This window comes from Psammomys obesus, unplaced genomic scaffold (genome assembly GCF_907164565.1).
Source record: "Psammomys obesus unplaced genomic scaffold, mPsaObe1.curated_primary_1811, whole genome shotgun sequence".
Lineage (NCBI taxonomy): Eukaryota > Metazoa > Chordata > Mammalia > Rodentia > Muridae > Psammomys > Psammomys obesus.
In genome coordinates, this window is record NW_026596463.1 from 2877249 (window position 1) to 2897801 (window position 20553).

The 20553-nt window shown below is 42.3% G+C and overlaps 2 protein-coding genes across 4 annotated transcripts in view; one reads left to right on the top strand and one right to left on the bottom strand.

The window, feature by feature from the left end:
* Polk (DNA polymerase kappa) overlaps positions 1–17612 on the bottom strand; it is a 68599-nt gene extending 50987 nt beyond the window's left edge. For both annotated transcript variants that reach the window (XM_055598450.1, XM_055598451.1), the window contains exon 1: positions 17022–17612. The gene's annotated coding sequence lies outside the window, so the exon portion shown is untranslated. The remainder of the gene's footprint in view (positions 1–17021) is intronic.
* Cert1 (ceramide transporter 1) overlaps positions 17536–20553 on the top strand; it is a 99635-nt gene continuing 96617 nt past the window's right edge. Inside the window, exon 1 of one of the 2 annotated variants that reach the window (XM_055598454.1) lies at positions 17536–17943. In XM_055598454.1, the coding sequence (XP_055454429.1) occupies positions 17848–17943 (96 nt within the window). In that variant the 5' untranslated portion in view covers positions 17536–17847. The remainder of the gene's footprint in view (positions 17944–20553) is intronic. The other variant, XM_055598453.1, reaches the window with a different exon arrangement.

Sequence of the window (20553 nt, forward strand, 5' to 3'; positions counted from 1 at the left end):
GCACGGTGGCGCACACCTGTGATCCCAGCACTCAGGAGGCAGAGGCAGGCGGAGCTCTGTGAGTTCGAGGCCAACCTGGTCTACAAAGTGAGTCCAAGACAGTCAGAGCTACACAGAGAAATCCTGTCTCGAAACAACAAAAATAAATTAAATAAAATAAACTTGAGGCCCAGAAAGGGGAATGGGATCAAAAATATTTTAGGAAGAATTTTTTTCATTTATATGTATCATAGAGATATGACACAAATAATGAAGCCCTGTAGCATCTAAACTAAGAGCATGTACACAAAAGAAAACTCACGTTTTTATCAGAAACAGAACTGCTTTTTGGGAACTATGGTGGTTTGAATGAGAATGCCCCCATAGCTCATATGTTTGAATGTCAGGTTCTCTCAGTGATGGACTGTTTAGGAAGGGTTAGGTTAGATAGCCTTGTTGGAAGAGAAGTGTCACTGCAGGGTGGGTTTTGAGGTTTCAAAAGCTCATGCCAGGCCCAATCAGTCTTTCTCTCCTGGCCCCTTCTTTGCCTGCAGCTTGCAGGTCAGATGTGAATCCTCAGCTACTGCTCCAGCCCATGCCTGCCTGTCTGCCACCATCCTTCTCACCATAATGATAATTGGCCTCTGAAGCTGCAAGCTCCCCCCCCACTAAATGCTTTCTTTTCTAGGCTGCCTTGGTCATGGTGTCTCACCACACTCAGGACCGTAATTGTTAATATACTATTTATTTGTTGATTTAGGGACAAGGTCCTGCTATGAAGCCTAGACAGCCCTTTATTTGTGATTTTCTTAACACATTACAAATGTGCAAGCCCATATCTAATTCACATATGCTCTGTCTTTAGCTATACATTTAGCCAGCTCCAGTGAAGAAGAATGGGATAGAAGCTAGTCAAAATATCCAATCTACCTACTTACTTCTACACAGATATGACTGAAAACTTTCTTCCTTTCCATCTCCCTCTCTCATTTCCTATTGTAGCCCAGGCTCCTCTTGATCTTTGGATCTTCCTTCTTGAGTGCTGAGATTCAGATATGTATCTCCAAGTACAGGAATTTTGCCTTCTTTAGGACAGAATGAGAAATACTCTGAAACACATTAAGTGTTGATTCAAAAGCTAACTCCCAAGTCCAGTTGATGCATTTCTAATTTGCATTCTTTGTGAAGGTTTCTGGGCTCTGTAACTCTGTAAATGTTTAACTCAGAAGTAAACACACCCAGGAAAATGGGATGTGTGTGTATGTGTGCACGCGCCTGCACATTTGTGTGTGCAGATGCATACGCATGAGCACCTGGAGGCCAAAGGACCATCATTCCTCGGGCACCATACACCTCTGTGTACACCTGTAGTTGTGTCTGTAGAGTCAGATGACAATCGCTCCTTAGGTACCTTCTAGAATTTGCTTTAGAACTGGCTGGACTACAACTTCAGCCAAGCAGGCTAGACTAACTTACTACCAAGCTTTCTTCAGGCATTTCCATCTCGTCACCACTGGATTCGAGCACACACCACTGTGCCTGGCTGTTCAAGAGTTTTGGGTATCTGACCTCAGGTCATCATGTGTGTAAGGGAAACATTTTATCAATTTGACTATCTCCCAACCCTGTCTACCTCTCATTTGAGACAAGGTCTCTCACTGGCTTGGAACTTACCAAGTAGGACAGGATGGCTACAGCAATTTCCTGTTTCCATCTTGCCAATGCTGCTATTATAAAAGTGTATGATACCTGGCTTTTTTTTTTTTTTAAATGACTTTTCAGGATCAAACTCAGATTTACTGACTGAGCTATCTCCCCAGTCAATAAATTCATATTTTACAGAAGGTCGCTATTTCTGAAGATTATTGACTCTAGGGATATTAGCATGAAGAGGCAGGCTGACAAGTTCTTGGCAACTAGATCATGGCAGCAAAAACATCTGTTCATATAAAAGAAATGCTGAGTGGATGAATTCTGTTTTATCTGAGATATATGGTAAGGTACACACATTTTAAGGGACATGTACATTTGTCCTTAGAAGAGGATAAAAAGAAAGGTTTTCCTGCAGTACTTTTTCTGATACTATATTGCTATAATATTTAATTTTTATAATCTACAAATTTACTATTCAAATATAAAATTACAAATGAAGGCTGGATCATGGGACAGGGTTATATTATTAATGAGAAACTGAGTTATTATGCTACAGTACATGTTATTGGAAGAAAAAAATTATCTACTAAGCTAAAGATGTTATTTTATAAGCTGTTATTTTCTTGTCTCTTTTGGTATACCCTCTCGCAGACAGCTCTGAAGCTACTTCTGGGTCCTAACCTTGACATCATTTTTTGGTCCACTGCTGTTGATTTCCAAATTTTCCCACAGTACTATCAGTGTATGGCAGAGGCACCAAACTCCATGACAACATAACCCTTTTCAAATGAAATCTTAAACCCAGCTTCAAACTATCCCTCTGTTTACTAATGTGCAGCTCTCCTATAATTTCCTGCATATTCTACCACTAACATAACAGAAAACAGAGAGCTCACAATGACCTTCATTTCCTTTATCCTCCAAATTCCTTAGCAATGTCTATATGGTGCCAGTAAGATGGTTAGGTGGGTAAAAACACTTGCCACATTAGCCTGATGATATGGGTTTGATCCCTGGAGCCACAGTGGAAGGAGAACTAATTAACTTCCAAGACTTTTCCTTGTGCACCACTGCTCATCTGTAGCAGAGGTCTTCTGGGGAGATTCCTAAGTAACTGTGTGCAGTGCTTTAAGGTATGAGTACGTACCCTATCACCTATTTCTCCAACAACTCCAAAGTGTAGCTCTCTCAGAAGCTGCACAAAAATCAACACATAAGCAAGTGCGAGACAGATAATAAAGTCACTTTAATGATTAAAGCAACATGCCATGGCCTGGTGGCATTCACATGTAATGCCCACACTTGGGAGACTGCAGTAGAAAGACAGCAGGTTCAGGACAGCCTGGGTTACACAGTAAGGCCTTCTAAAGCAAAACGAGTTTTTTTTTGTCTGTCTGATTGTTTTAAGCAATATAAGCAGTTCAGGACAACAGAATCAGACATGGCAATACAAGAACACACTACTGGCACCACTACTACTAGCAACAACAATAATTGTTGGAGTTGGTCTGCAGCTATTACGTATTCAAGTGTTGGTTGCTTGCGCCCCCCCCCCCCCCCGAATCCTTTCCTATGGGCAGATTCTCACGTATTCAGGATGATGTTGTGCAAACCTTGCCTCCCAAATTGTCCCTGATTGGATAACAAAACGAACTTTGGGAAGAAGAAAGAGGAAAGGCCCTTTTGCCAGGAGACAGGAGAGGAGGCAGAAGTGACCATGGCCCTGGATGGTTATTGCTAGCCACATGGGTGGATGGGGCTAGGTGGACAGGTTAAATTAGATGAGCTAGTTGAGAGAAGGCCCAATTAAGGCCTGAACTTTTAAATATTAAAAGGTTTTGGTGTCTTTATTTTTATGTCTGAAGGGTCACCAGGATCTCATAACAATACCCTGGGCCTTCCACATTTGGCACCAGGGTCCTACAAAAGATAACAACATTAATACTAGATGTTAACAAAAGAATCCATTAATCTAAAATTGCAATTGAAGCACATACTAGTATTACTACTACTACTAATAAAAATAATGATAACAACGAAAACAGATGTTAATAAAAAAATCCATCAATCTAATTGGAGTGTAGATACAAAAGAAAATCAAGAAATGCAAATATGGCAATGTCAATCTCTATTAGTAGCTCAATATGACTAACCATTTAGTATCACAATTTCTCTTAGGAGATAGAACTATGACATTGATATTTGAGTTAAGGGCATGAAGATTAGATTTGAGAACTTGAGGCTAGGAATCATCACAGGGCCTGGGAAACTGGAAAAAGGATTCATGGGATCTAGGAATACTGAAGCGGGAACCAGGATTGAAATGAGATTTTTAGAAGAAGCGAGGGGCTGAGGACCTAGCTCCATGTTATGGCATCTGACTTGCACACACAAGGCTCTGAGTTCTAGTCCCAGAATAGAAAGCAACAATAAACAAAACAAAATGGGGCTGGAGAGATGGCTCAGAAGTTAAGAGCCCTGACTGCTCTTCCAGAGGTCCTCAGTTCAATTCCCAGCAACCACATGGTGGCTCACAACCATCTATAATGTGATCTGATGCCCTCTTCTGGCATGCAGGTGTATATGCAGATATAACACTCATATACATAAAATAAATAAATATACCTTAAAAAACAACAACCTACCCAATAGAGATGCTTCCCTTCTTCAGTCATTTGAATAGGATGACAAGTTATAGGGGTTAGTTACTTAGTAATTCTCACTTCTGCCTATAGTAGTTTTCCCATCAATACTGTCACTGACAGGTACAGGAGGACCACAAGAAGGGAAATAGTAACTGATAATATACAAAACCTATAGACAGCAGTGATGCATAGAAAGGGGAATAATGGGAAAGATATATCAGCATAAGCAAAAAGAAATTCTGCAGCTGTTGGGCTGTGAGATTATTTTTATGCAAAAATTAGAGACCAAAAATTGGTCAAACATCAATTATAAAATGCTACTTTCAATCAGATAAATTTTATGTTCTGCATTTGCTGTTCTAGACTAGTGAAGAAGTTTGTTCGCTTAAAAAACTTTATAAATCCTTTAAAACTCACTATAGATTACTAAACTTGGGTTGCTTACACTGATTATGAACCTACTTATATTTTAAGATCAAAGTCTAACTGGAAATCACTAGTATGGAAGGCATGCATGTCAAATGAAGCAAAATAATGTTTTTGTGTGTGTATTATTACAAACAGTAAGACACACATGGATCCCTACAATTATGTCCATGCTCACTTTTTCTGTGGTTGTCTGTTAACTTTTTTTTTTAAGGTTTATTTATTATGTATACAGTGTTCTGCCTTCATGTACACCTGCACTCTAGAGCTGGGCACCAGATCTCATTACAGATGGGTGTGAGCCACCATGTGGTTTCTGGGAATTGAACTCAGGACCTTTGGAAGAGCAGAAGATGCTCTTAACATCTAAGCCACCTCTCCAGCCCATCTGTTAACTTTTGTGAGTATATTTACAAAAGCATTTTATTCTTTACACTTCATTAATACTAAAGATAAACGGCATGCAAGCTTCTTGAAAGCCCCTCCTTTTTTTTTTTTTGAAAATACAATTTCCATCATTAGAAATGTATGTAGATAGATTCAGTACATTTTATATAAATGAGTATCTTCCTGGGTACATTTATACATAAGTTGTGCATATAACAGCACAACTGGGATATATGCACAGTGAAGAAAAATAATTATAGCAATAATGCTATTAAGCAATTGCTCAATACAAATTCAGTCATTGTTGTTACAAATTAAGCCAGTTAAGATTAATACTCGACTATTCACTTACGAGGAAACTAAGGTGAATCACCATAATAGCACAATAAAGCACTTCATGTTTTTTAATGGGCTTGAGAGGAACACTCTCAGAGGCTACAATGACCTATTAATTAGAATAGAGAAAAAATGCAAAATAGAACATGTCAGAGAAACTTGGAGTGGGAGTTTTGCAAATCTTAAATGTTTCTGAACATCATATTGGACATCGTAGCTCACAACTGTCAGAGGCAGGAAGATCTTTGCTAGAGCGAGGCCAGCAGGGATATGTAATGGAACAGTCTCAAAAAATTATTTTTCCATACAGAATAAGTCATCAAGACCTGTAAGTTTACAGTACAGTGATTTCAATTTCACTGTATGGTGGAGTAAGCCCAGGAAATATGAATTATCTTTCCTTAAAAATTCCAAATGAACATTGCTTTAATTAGGACGGCTTAGGACAAATAGCTTAGAGTCAGTATGAAGATCAGACAAGAGGATTAAAGAACTGGCTTTTTCTCTATCAGAGACAGAGAAAGAGCTAGGTTCTTTTAACTTATAAAACACCAGCTTAACAAAACATATCCACTTAAAAAATTTTACTAGATGCAAATTCTCATGACAGTCATTGTAATACCTTGTTTGTCTTTGATTTTTAAATTATTTGAAACTGCTTATATATTCATTAATTATATTTGATAACTTTTATGTGCTCATGACTGGTATTGGTATCAAAACTATTTTTAAAATGGTGGAAAAGTTAAAAATTTTTCCAGCAACAGAACTCAGATTCTAGTGGGAAAATGTAACATTTGCTGACTAATATGTACTTTTAAGTCTTTATCACATGCTACTATGTTTTTAGAAAGGTTAATCAATATCTGTGTAGGACATATCAATTTGTTGTTGTTGTTTTGGTTTGGTTTTTGATTTGTTGAGACAGGGGTTCTCTGTGTAGCCTTGACTGTCCTGGACTCTTTGTAGATAAGGCTGACCTCAAACTCACAGAGATCCACTGCCTCTGCCTCCCCGAGCGCTGGGATTACAGGTGTACCCTACTACGCCCAGCTTCAGTGAGTTTTTATATATGCTAAATTATGTTTTTCCTTGGAACTTCCCCTCCCAACTCACATAGGTATAAACAAACTAGTTATGTTGCTCATTGCTTCTAGTCAAAGTCTCACTACCAACAACACACACACACACACACACTCTCACACCAGCCTTAAATACAACACTATTTGGAAAAACTGATTATAGCATTGGCTAGCCAACTGTTTCTTTTTGCAAGCTGATAATTGTAAGAGAATGAGGGCAAAAAACAAACAAACAAAATAAAAAACTCTCACAAATAGAAGATAGCATAAGGCTTCAGAGGTGGATAGAGAAACCATTTTAAGTTTCCCATATACACAACACCAGTTGAGGATTCTAATATTTCTGAAATAATCGTTCTCCTATTGGAAATAATTTAAATATATTTCTGTTCTCCCTCTTGTGATAGGTCTGCTGTACTGTATGTAAATAAAGTATTGTACGTGTAAATCAAGTATCCCTAGCACCTCTAGAACCAGTGAACCAAACACATTCACCCTCGAGACCTCTACCACTGCCCAATGTTTATAAAGCCAAGAGGTCCAAAATTTGAAATTTGAATCTTGGGGCAACATAACTGTGGTCCTGGCTACAAGTTTAGACAAAGTAGCGGGCAAGTTGAGGCAGACCCACCCAGCTGCAGAAAGTTGCCAGGCTTGCACCTGAGAGATACTGTTGCCTGGCAACCCACCCAGATGACCCTTAGCTCCCCACCCAGATAGCCCCTAGCTTGTGACCAAAGTCACAAAGCCCTGCTTCTAAGAAAAACCCCAAGATGTGCTATTTGCTCCCCCTCCCTAGCAATGGCCAAATCAGCACATAACAGGGCATTACAGGTGTTGCTCATGATCAGATATCCTCCAGATGGCCAGGCCAGGACTGATCATGGTCTTGGTGCCTAAAGCAGACCAATTATTTTAAAAGTCAACCTCCCTTACCCAATCATGTGACGCTAAGGCTTTGAAACTCCCCACTTGCAGTCCCTGCAGTCCTCTCCTGCTTCAACAGGGAGCTTGTGACCCTGGCTCGAGCTTGTATTGAATAAACCCTCGTGTGTATTGCAACAGAATCCTGGTGGTCTTTTGGAGTCTCATGATATAGGCACAACATTTTTTGGAGGTCTCGCCGAGATCCCAAGATTTCCCAGGCCCCCAGGACCTTGGTCCAGAGGGTCCAGTACCAGGCAGTGAGTGTTCTTTGTCTCAGTGTCTCTTTGTACTGTCTGTGTTTACATTTCTGTTCTGAAAAACCTTGAGGTTTTGGTTTAAGTGGCAAGACATAGCTAGGAGCAGAATGCACACAAGAGTTACAGCCATGGGAGTCACAGGAGACGCCCCTTACTCTGGGGTGGACAAGGAATACCACAGTCAGCTACTCTCCTCTCTGTGCCTTTGCCTTCTGTGGCTGGGAAACCAGAGCAGAAATCTGATGGTCCATCGAGTCTGAGCTTAAATTGCAGAATGGCTACACGGCCACTTAGTTGGTGCTTACTTATCTTTCTTTTTTGTTCCTTGTGTTTATGAGAAACCTTTTGGGGGTGGATGTCGTGCCTCTCCTAGAGGGGGATCCTGATTCTGTTCTGGAAGAATTTTCCACAGAGGAAACTAGATCCTATCGGCTCCTCACCTCTCCATGCCATTTTCGCTTTCCCCATCATGTATGGTGGCCAAGCGATTGGTTTCATTTTTGTTTTCAGGCACAGAGTGACTATTTTGTTCGTGTTTGTCTCTCTGTTTTGTTTCTCTTGTTTGTGTGTCTTTGTGCATGTTGGACTGTGAGGGACACTACAGGACAGACTTCCTCTAACCCCTCCCTTTTCCTCTCAGCCCTTCTGCCTGCCAGTCATTCCCCCTCCTTGCTACCCGCCACAGTGGGATCTGGGGGAGCAGCGGGCTCAGCAGGCACTTCAGCAGCAGGTGCTCCAGTCCTAGATGCTCTGGCAGCGGGCAGGTATGTGAAAATGGGCCGAGATGAAATTATCTGTGACTGCTCCCAGCCAGCGAGCGGCCTCCGCTGCTGAGTGCACCTTCATCTTGGTGGTAGCGCTGGAGCATCCATTCCAAGCTGTGGTGTAATTGGGTAGAGTCCAATTTTGGGGCAGGCCACCCCTAGTAGAACAGGCGGAGGGACCATTGAGAGACAGGCCACTATTCCTTTGGTTTTTTCCTTCCTCTTCCTTTCTTTTTGTGTGCATTGTACCAGTACATTGTTTTCTTGTGTTGTTCCTTTATGGGTTTGTTTGATTATAATGGTCTCAGTAGGCAGGTGACCAAACAGCTATGCACCATGGTGGCTTTGACTGACCCATGCTCCCAATTCTACGTTACAAGCTGGGGCACCTCTAGTCACTGGTAGGAGAATGCCTCAGGGCAGGACAGGTAGAGAACAGCCAAGAGCTGGGTGGGCTATATGAGCTTGCTAGGCTGATGGGACAAAATGCTTGAAATTACAGCCAGATGGAGTAAGAAAAGTTTTGTCTGTCTACTTAAATATAAGTATGGCCATTACATGTTTGTTTTTGACTGATCACAAATGGTCAATATGCTCTGTATGTCTTGGTTATAGATTTACAGTTATTGGATATGTTTAAAGGTTAAATTAAAAGGCTTGTAAAAAGCATATATATGTGCATATGTGTTTGTAAGATCTATAGAAGCACAGATGTTTTTAAGTAGCAACCATGTGGCTTGCTATGCATATGATGTGACTTGGTCATCTTTAAAATGCCACGTGGTGTAGGGCAGGGTTACAGAACCTCTTAATCATAACGAATTCTGGTTATCATCCTATTTCCTTTTAGACTAAGAAAACAAGTCTCATTTTAAACTGGTATTGATTTTAAAGATTGGATTGTTTGCACTGGTAAAAGTTGATTTTGACTTAAAATTATGGTTATGCTTTGTGACTTCATTCCTAAAAAGGGTACTTTATTTTGATATTGCAAAAACAGATTTCTTCTAAAAATGTGTTGAAGGCTATGAAACATTTTAAAGTTTATCAGGTATTTTATAATAATGTCTTTATGGATTTTATTATATACACATATATAAAATTCAGGGTTGTGTTTTTGCAGCATGCTGTATGATTCAACCCTGGTTTGTATTAATAGGCTAAATTGAAGTGTGTACCTGGCTGCCAGTTACTGAATGAATGGATTAATGCTGTTTCTTTTTGGCTGATATGTTTGGTATGGCCAGAATAGTTCAAGTACAGTTCTAAAATTGTTCTATACTGTTCTGTTATGAAGTTAGTTCTAAAACTTATTTGATTACTATGTCAAAACTTGGTTACGGGAAACTGTAAATGAGCCACAGTCCTATACTATGGGAGGCAGCAGTATAATCAGCGACACCTAATGCCACAGCCTGTAACAACACATGGCTAGCCACCATGTTGGTTCAGGGATAAAGGGGGTGGAACTATGGTTTTACTGCCATCTTTGTTGAGGGCTGCCAGCCGTGTTCAGTTCTCTGTTTAGTGCTAAGTGAAACTTTTGTCCTTTAAGCTTTTTGCTGTTCAGTCTTAAAGCAATGTGGTAGGATCAGCAGGATTTGCTAGCCCCTCTATGAACTGTATCTGATTGAAAGTATTGCCTTGATTTTAATTCAGAATTATATTTAAAGTTATGTTTATGACTGCAGTTGGTTACAGATTGAACTTTACCTAGGCTCTTTGTTAATGTTTTGAAGGTTAAGCGTAGGAAGCCTAGGATGGGTAACTATAAAGTTTGCCTATACAGATCTACTTGAAATAGATATGGTCCCAAAACACTCATCTAAGAAATATGCCAGAAAGAGATTATAGCGTTCTGTTTTACAGGATGCAGTTTAGCGTGGATGACTAAAGATAGACAAAGAGGAACTCAGATATGCTGGCCCTCATGCTTGTCAGAGATCTGATGAATATGGCATTTTAACCCTGTAAGCTTATTATGACAGAGTCCCAAAATCCTGGCAGTAGCTCCCCAAGGTCTCTGAGAAGATTTGGTCACAACAACAGATGACTTCGACTCTGGATTGTGGTATGCTAACCACTGGGCAAAACGGCCCCAAATGGCCTACTGCTAGGGCCCAATCTAAACTGTGGACAAAGCTATGGACACCTGCAGAGTCATTGTTTCAGGTTGCTGAAGGCGAGGTGAGGCCATTCTCTCACGTTCTTTTTCAACAGTCTCTCATCTTCTGTGCCTGCTGTTTGGAGCACCTCTGCTCATGATGCCATAAGACCACAGAAGCCAGAAACAACTGCCTAGGTGGTGGACTGACTAGTCGTCACTGTCATTTTGATTGGTACATTTATTTAGCTTATAATTTATCCTCCTCAGGTCTCTGATCACACAGATAGCTAAGCTAAGCTAATGGCAGGTTTGCAGCTAAAGAGCAGACAGTTAGAACCACTGTTAGTTCATTGGTCAATTCATTAGCGAGTTAGAACTACTAGGTACTAGATCTCTTATTTAGAAAGGCAAAGAGTTTTGCCTTGCTCACAGGCTTCTTGTTAATTGCCCGTGTCTTACGGTGAATAACTGGATAGAAAGATGTAACGTTTATGAAGGTCTGAGGATATGAAAGTTTAAGTTATGAGGATATAAACAAGTGTCACAGTTTCAAAAATGTTTCAAAGTTGGTAAATAAAAAAAAGGAGGGTCTAAGCAGATGTTTTAGGATATGTGAATGTACTGATATAAGAAAGTACTGATATGAGAAAGTAACTGTTGTATTGATATAAGAAAGTAATTTAAGGCATATTGAAAATGGGAGATATTTCAGATTTCTCCACCCTTGATGCTATTGTTATGCTTATGTTGTTATAAGATTTCAGAAGTTCAGAGTTATGACATTGATCAATAGAGTTCTGATAAGCTCTGGGGCACTGACTGGTTATTATCCAGTCACAAGCTTGAGATTTTAATTTCCTTTTGGTTGTCTTCTGGAGATAGACTTAAAGGTGCATCTCATCATGCTAAAAACATTTGTCTAATGTATATATCTGACCCAAAAGCTATAGCTTTTACGAGATTTTAATGGCATGAAACAGCCATGACTATACTCCTGCTGTTTCATAGATACTTGTTTACTGCTTTTTCTAAAGTATGGATCTCAATACAACAGTGATACTAATATACTTCCTTCTGTAAACTAAAATTAATGACTTTCAGGAAACCAGAAAGTCATGAGACCTGGATTTTGCATAGCTCAAATGGACCCTGATGAGTCTTTCCCTTGGTCTTGGGATTCCTCACTTTCCCATTTACTAGACAAATTTTGACTTCTCTTATCTGACTTTATTTCAGCAGATTTTTACCTGGCTGACAGAATCTATTTGGGGATCAGCTATGGACTGCAAGCTCAACTCTGGACTTGCTGGAAGCTGACATGATTGTTCCCTGCCTCTTCAGGTGGATCAACTAACCAGATGCTTCTGAGGACTGCCCCATTGCCCAGCCTTTGGCTGGCTTTTCAGCCTTCCTAGCCCCTGATTTTGACTTTCCCCATTGTCATCATCAAAGCAGCTCCAGAAGAGAGTTCTGTCCATAATCCCACATAATAGGCTGAAATGATATATGAATAGGGCTCATCTCGAAGATTTGAGACAGTATCCTCTTGAAAAGGAATGAGAGGTCCAAAATTTGAAATTTGAATCTTGGGGCAACATAACTGTGGTCCTGGCTACAAGTTTAGACAAAGTAGCGGGCAAGTTGAGGCAGACCCACCCAGCTGCAGAAAGTTGCCAGGCTTGCACCTGAGAGATACTGTTGCCTGGCAACCCACCCAGATGACCCTTAGCTCCCCACCCAGATAGCCCCTAGCTTGTGACCAAAGTCACAAAGCCCTGCTTCTAAGAAAAACCCCAAGATGTGCTATTTGCTCCCCCTCCCTAGCAATGGCCAAATCAGCACATAACAGGACATTACAGGTGTTGCTCATGATCAGATATCCTCCAGATGGCCAGGCCAGGACTGATCATGGTCTTGGTGCCTAAAGCAGACCAATTATTTTAAAAGTCAACCTCCCTTACCCAATCATGTGATGCTAAGGCTTTGAAACTCCCCACTTGCAGTCCTCTCCTGCTTCAACAGGGAGCTTGTGACCCTGGCTCGAGCTTGTATTGAATAAACTCTCATGTGTATTGCAACAGACTCGATTCCTGGTGGTCTTTTGGAGTCTCATGATATAGGCACAACAGTTTGTGACACCATCAGCTTTCCACCAGGGCCACCTGAGATTCGTCATTTATTCTGAGGAAGGGAGGGCTCCCCTCTTTCCTAGAAATTTGCCTTTGAACTCCTAAAGCTTGGCTGCCAGACAGGCTGGCCAAAGCCTGCCCAGCCACCAGGAGCTCTAGAGACCACTGGAATTCATAACCACTGGAAAGGCATCTCCTGGGCCTGGACCTATTTTACAGTGTCCTGGGCCTACACTTCGCTGGACCTGCCCTCCTGGCACCCTGGGCCTGAGCCTTGCCTTTGTGTTGCAGCAGCAAGCCAACCAGGCATGGGCTTTTCTCTGCACCCCTACCATTATTACAATGGGTTAGTCAAAGGGCTGTAACACTTTGGTATCATCACAGGCTTCTGGAACTCCTTAATTTACAGTGCCTCTGATACTGGCAATCTTATTTTAAAAAGCTAAATTGTAACACTTGATGGAAAACTCACTTCCATCTCTCCAGGTGAGATCGGGAGCCTTGTCTAGTGCATGACCCTCTCCCTAAAGAGGTCTAGCTGTTTCTGAGAGATGTGGGACCTTGACCTCGCTCCTGTCTGGAAGCCTGGGCTTGGTTCAGCCCAGTGGAACCTAACAGGCCCTGTGCCACACCCCAGCAGCAGTGGCATGGGGGAGTGTCAGGTCCTGGGGACCATCCAGGCCATGAGAACAACAGATTACCACCTCTGTTTCACCTATTAACATCTTTACTTTGATGTTTGCAAAATCATGGTTCTTATAAAATCCTTCAATTTTAACTGGTCATAGTTTTTGGAGGGGGGAACAGTTTTAATAAACAGCAGTTAAGTTTCCAGGTTAGCTAAGAAGGTATTGCTTAACTGAAAATGCATCCTTATTATAATAATTATTGTAGGAATATGGAACGCACAGGCTTTGTTATGGACTGAACTGGTTTCCCAAAAACTCATTTTTGAAGTATTGATGATCCTTCTATTCAATACTTCTAGGAGTTTTGGCTTCTGGATGTTGGTAGCAGAAATACAAGGCACAAGAAGGCCATGGGATTGTTATCTGGCATTGTTCCTGTTAGTAGGTGAGGTAGAAGAACTAGAAGAACGAATTGAGGGAAAACTCACGTGGGATAAGAATGAATTATCAATGCTTGCGTTCAAACCCCAAATACATCTTCAGTAAAACTTTTGGAAAATTATTTATCCTTTCTGTGGTTAAGTTTCTTCATCTGAAATATTAGAAATAGAAGTAAATAATGAACTCTAAAGAACTGATGTACAGCTGGGGCTGGGCAGAAGAGGGTAGGCAGAGCTAAGGTTCCCAGGTTTGGGGTCAGAGAAGGACCATGAGGCTAGAAAAGGAAAGGAAGAGAGAAGAAGATGGAAAAAGAAGACATGCCTTGATGGAGCAGATCCAGCCCACACAGAGTGACTTAGTGGCCGGTAACTTGGGGTGTGGGGGAGATGGCTAATTAGCTTAGAGGTTGATGTCTACCTAACCCTAGTGTTTTAAAGCCTATAAAACAAATTATAGTCTCTGTGGCAACTACTGGGGAACTAGCTGGGGTAGAGAAGCCCTCAAGAGTTTAATATTTTTCTACAACATACATGGACTTGGAATTAACAAGACTTGGGTTCAAACCTTACCCCTGCCACTTAGTAGTCCTGAGACATTGGGTAAGTTATTCAGCCTCCCAATACTTCAGATCATTTTCCTTTATGGGCCAGTAGGACCAGCAATGCTCTACTTACATGACTTTTCAAAGTCAGATCACATATGTAAGGTGTCTGGCTAACACAAATGATATTATAAGGATATAATTATTTTACCGATTAAGTGCACTCACACTTCAAGTGTTCATACTTCTTTATTTCCTATATGTGTATCTGTGTCTTCAGTGACTGAACATTTTCTGTGGATATGTGCATATGCACTAAGAGGTGCGTGTGAACGTGTCTGTGTGTGGGTGTGAAACTGTGGAGGTTAGAGGTCAACTTTGAGTATTTTCCTCAACTGCTTTCCACCTTGTTTTTAGGGACAAGAAAGGTCTCACACAGCCTGGGAATCTATCATTTTGGGTGGGCTGACAGGCTACTGAGCTCTTGGGATCTACCTGTCTCCACCCAGACAGCTCTGGAATTACAGACATGCATCGCTTTACCCAGCTTTTACCTGGGGATCTGATTTCAGGTCCTCACCCTTGAGCAGCAGAAACTTTACTGACTGAACCACCTTCATACCACTTCTCAATCAACTTAACAAGCTACTCTCATAGTCATTTGAAAGATATAAAGTATCCATGTGAGAAAGAACACGAGGAAAATGTCTTTACTGTATATACAAAAGTGAGACGGTAATTATATCAGAGCAGTATTATTATAGATATGAGTACATCAAAGAAAAAGAGCAAAGTGCTATACATGGTGGTTTCATGTGTCAGAAAGATAGCATATTTGTATAAGATGCAAATAGACTGTTCAGGCTGGGTGGGGGTGGCGCATGCCTTTAATGCCATTACTCAGAGGCAGAGGCAGGTGGATCTCTGTGAGCCAGAGGACAGCTGGTTTACAGAGAAAGTTCCAGGACAGCCGGGGCTACAGAGAGAAACACTATCTCGAAAAACCAGACCAAAAGAAAACAAAACAAACCCCGAATAACAAAAAAACAAAGAATAGTCTGTTCAATAAAATAGTGGGCCCAAGTGCCCATTTGCGACAAATAAACAAAAAACCAAGAACTAATTTCCTATTTCATTCCAAATACCTCATTCCAAGTAAATCCCATGGTATACAAGGTCTAAAAATAAAGCCAATGACAATAAAGAACACTACACAAGGATTAGAAAAGGCTCTATGTAAGATAGACAACTGGAAACTATAATTTTTTATTATGAAATAAAGCTCATGTACTTCATTTGCATTGTTATTTCTTTCCACTAACAGTAATAATACAAGCCATAATCTCCAATGTGATAATCTAATCATTATGGAAAAATCTTCCTGTATTTAAAATATTTTAGCCCTAAGTACAATGGGCCCAAGTAGCAAGGCAATTTCTCATACATTCACACTACTAAATATAATGAAGCGATTTTCAGCCAAGCAAGTGGGAGCTGGGTGTCGGTGGTCACAATTATTCAAAACCTAAGTGAGACATAAAATAAATTGAAAAATTAAAAATAACACTGTTTCTGTGATTCCAAATCACATTGTAAGGTGAATTTCTCAATATTCACAGCCATTTCAAGAGCAGTGACTCTAGAACTGAGCACAAGAATAAGAAAGTCTAACCATGTCGGTCTCACAAACAGAGCAAACATTTTAAAATGGAAACTCTCTTTTTTAAAATGCCCACTCTCTTCCTCTTGCACTTTTGATTGATATCCTTGGGATATATTTCAACACATTGACAAGGTATTCACAAAAGCTTTATCCCTTAAGTTTTATTCATTTGAACGTCTTTTAATTACTTGTCATGATTTTACAATGGAAAATCATTTGTAACTGATCTGGATGTAGAATCTATTGCACTTAGGGTCGATCTACAGAAACGAAAGGTACTACAAGGACTTCTCCAAGCTGGTTCTTAACCATATGCAGAGTGTAGGCCTCTTTTACTGCTCCCAGAGTTTTGGTTTTGTTTGATTTGTTTTTCCCCCCTAGTCATTCTGCCTTAACAAACACCTCCCGCACTCAAAAATTCTTTACTTTCCCATCAAGGTACCAAACAGAAATTCTTTCTACAGTTTAATAAAAAATTTCAAAGTTGGAAACGATCAGGAATTTGATAGCCACCTATTGTCTAATTCCTTTCTATTCTACAAAGCCTGCGTGTTGCTCTTTATGATAGAAAGTTTCTATCCAACCTTTCCTGTCTTTCGGTGAGGAAAAAGAAATTAGCGTGGGTCTCGAGGAGATACTCGTTCATAATTAAGAAAACTTCGGGATATAATCCAATCCTTACTTCACTTTTAAAAAATCTCGTTTAACGTTATTTTCTCGGACAACCTAACGTGACTTTCCACAGAACAGGAATTCTATAAATGTAACAAGGCGAAACGCTTATGAAATTAGTCTGAAGGAATTCCTCCTTCCACAGCAGCAAACCTCAAGTATTACGTCTAACTTCTGGAGACACAGACAGTAGTCCTTCGGGATTAGAAGTGAAGGTGTTTGAGAGGAAAAAAATCTCCTGTTTGTGACTGGAGAGGTCATAAACTCCTAACCTCCAGCCCATGAAAGAAGCGGCTGAATCCCTAATCATTTTTGCCCAGACAAGTAGCAAAGATGTTCCCGGGCTTTCCGGAAAGCTGCTACGCACAACCCAACATCCTCACCTGAGGGTTCTCACAGGGACCGAGGGCTCGTCATAAACACGCAAGGCAGAATCAGAAGCCCGGCTGCACGGAGGGGCCACGCAACTGTCAATAGAAGCCCACTCGCCCTCTGAAGGTTCCCCCAGGCAACCAGCCTTCCGCTCTCCCGGGACTCACAGCAGTTGCCTAGGATTGCGACTACAGTTCCCAGGAGGCTGCGCGGCGGACTGAGCGGCAGCCTTCCCAGAATGCAGCGCAGCGGCTTCCCTGTTCAGCTCTCTCCTCTCCCTGCTCCGCCTCCTTCCCTACCCGTCGTCACCCGGGAGGGCCGGAGGTAGGGAGCGTCGTGAGCCGCCGGGAGGGGCCCGGGGCGGGGTGGAGGGAGGATGGGAGGACGGAGGGGAGGGAGCGGCGAGGGGAGGGAGGGTAAATAGTGGCCCGGCAGGAAGATGGCGGCGGTAGCGGAGGTGTGAGCGGACCTGGGTCTCTGCCGTTGGCTTGGCTCTTCCGTCTTCCTCCCCTCCTCCCGCCCTGACTGAGGTTGGCATCTAGGGGGCCGAGTTCAGGTGGCGGCGCCGGGCGCAGCGCAGGGGTCACGGCCGCGGCGGCTGACGGCTGGAAGGGCAGGCTTTCTTCGCCGCTCGTCCTCCTTCCCCGGTCCGCTCGGTGTCAGGCGCGGCGGCGGCGGCGCGGCGGGCGCGCTTCGTCCCTCTTCCTGTTCCCGCACGCCCCGGAGCGGGCACTCCTGGCCGTGCCATCCCCCGACCCTTCACCCCAGGGACTGGGCGCCTGCACTGGCGCAGCTCGCGGAGCGGGGGCCGGTCTCCTGCTCGCCTGTCGCGCCTCCATGTCGGATAACCAGAGCTGGAACTCGTCGGGCTCGGAGGAGGATCCGGAGACCGAGTCCGGGCCGCCTGTGGAGCGCTGCGGGGTCCTCAGCAAGGTGAGCAGCCCGCGGGGCCGCGGACCCGCTGCCCAGACTCACCTGCCGCGGGGCGAGGGGAGCCGCTCGGGACCTGGGGTGGGGCTGGACGGGAAGCACCGACTGTCCCGGGGCGGGGGCTGCGGAATGTGCTGGGGTGCGGGGCCGAAAGGTCGTCCCGGAATGACTGACAGACCAGAGGTGGAATAGGGGGTGTTTGGGACTGTCCTTGTCTCTAGCCCCCCAATCCCAGGGTCTTACCAGCTTTGGCCAAGGACCGTGGAAAGCGTGGATTAAATCTGCGATGCAGTTTGGAAGGCAAGGTGCATCTGGTAACTTGGAACCCAAGGCGTCAGCTGTCTGGGGTGTAGGAATCTGGGTTGGGCCACGGTGGTGTCTGAAGTACACCATTTAACGCCAGGGCGGTTAAATCGACCTTTCAAACAATATTGTTTTGGAGGTCCCCACCAGAATAGGTTGGGGCGGGGCGCGGGGGGGGGGCGCGTTCAGCTCTAGAGGGAGTCATTTAGGCAAACTAGTTGACTGGGTTTGGCCTTGAAATCTGAGATAGTAAACTTTGAGGTGTGAGTGATCTTTGCTGTAGAAAGTGTGTAGCACTTTTGTACTTTACCCTCCTTGCCCAAGTTCAGAAAAGAGCTATTGAATTGGCTATGGATAAGAAATATTAATAGTAAGTTGGAACGTGTCAGAGTGAAGACCAGGAAAAGGAGCATTATTTAGCAAAACAGTATTTGTACAGTAAGGAAAGACATTTCTGTTTTTTCCCTCTGTACAATTAAAAGCGCCTATTCAAAAAAAAAAATTTTTTTTTCTTATCCTAGATAGCATTTTAGGGCTGCAAATAAGCGATCTCGTTAATAGTTCACAGTGTGTTATATTTTACGTGCTTGCTGTGGGAAGACTCAGCCTTTTTTGACTTCCCTGTTCTTTCCTGTTAAACTTTAAGACATGCTTAGAGCTAGCAGTTAGTTTCTAGAGGGAGAGTCGGGGCTGGTCCCTTAACAAGCTGGTCATAAGATACCAAGTCATGTGCTATTGGGCATTAAGAAATCTGCTTTCAGTGTTCTTGAACATCATTTCTGGAATTGTTTGAAATTTAGGTTATTACGGTGTCTTTAGCTGAACAGAGAAGAGGCCTGGAATAGACTTCAGTATGTCAGATGCAAGGCTTCCAAGTGTTAACTTTTTATTTACATAGTATAAAATTATGTTGTATTTGATACTGTGATTATTCTCAAAATTGTAGTGTAATGCTTTCAGTAAGGTTTATTTCCCCAGTGTTTACAAAAATTTAATGCATCCTTATAATTTAAGAATCTATATTGAACACATTGTATAATAAGTTTGCATTTTCAAATGGTTATGAAACGGGGTCTTTCAAGTGGTTATGAAATGAGGTCTTTGTCTCTCCTGATTCTGATAGATTCATTTGTCATGAGAAGAGAAGCAGACTGCCATATTAGTATTTTGTTGAAGTGTTTTATGAAACAAGCTATACTTTTGACTGTTTGTTTGTTTGTTTGAGACAGGGTTTCTCTATGTGGCCCTGGCTGTCCTGGAACTCAGTCTGTACACCAGGCTGGCCTTGAACTCACGGAGATCCAGCTGCCTCTACCTCCTTAATGCTGGGATTAAAGGAGTGCACCACCACCACCACCACCACTACCCAGCTTACTTTTGACTTTTTGATCATCACTTTTTGTAGGTTGAGAGATTGGAATGACTGATGGAAAAAAGTCATATGCTCTGTGATCTATCGTACACAGAACAGTGTATGAAGTATTATGTGAATCTGAACCTGGGAGGCCAGCAGAGTTGTACATTAATGTAATCCTAGCATCCAGGATGCTGAAACAGGAAGACTGCAAGTTCCAGGCCAACCAACCTATCTGTGCAGTAAGGCCCTGTCTCCCAAAATCATTTCTTTAAGGACTGTCGTTGGCATTTAAATGTGTAGAAATACATTGACCATGTCCATGAAAGGGCAGTTGTTTTAATTTTTACTGTTCTGTATATATACAATCAACAGGAATAAAATCTTTATTAACAGCTGTATAAAAAAATTCCCTGAAATTTAAGAATTTATGGTTGTACAGCCCAGTGTAGTGGTGCACACATTTAATCTATCACTTGGGAGGCTTGAGGCCAGCCTGGGTTCCAGGACAGACAGAGCTACATAATTGAGACCCTGTCTCAAAAACAACAAAATAGGGTTATATATAATGTTTTTTGGAAACTTTTATTTGTGTGTGTTTGCGTATGTACATGTGTATACCTGCCCTCAAGGCTAGATATTTTGAGACCAGGTCTCTCACCAAACCTAGAGCTTTCAATTTAGCTGGACTGGTTGGTTAGGAAGCTGCAAAGGTTCTCCTGTCTCCAGCTCCTGAGCTTTGGGGTTATAGGCATATGCCAACACAGCCTGGCATTCTTATGTGGCTGCTAGGGAGCAAACTCCGGTCTTCATGCTTGCATAGCACGTGTTTCACAGTCTGAGCCATATGGCTATTTCTGTTTTCTAGAAGGTTCTCGGTTTAGTTTTGGACATTGCTAGAGAGCAAAGCTAGTGGCACCATGCACTCCAGGTAAGTGTGCTGCTGTCCTGTGACT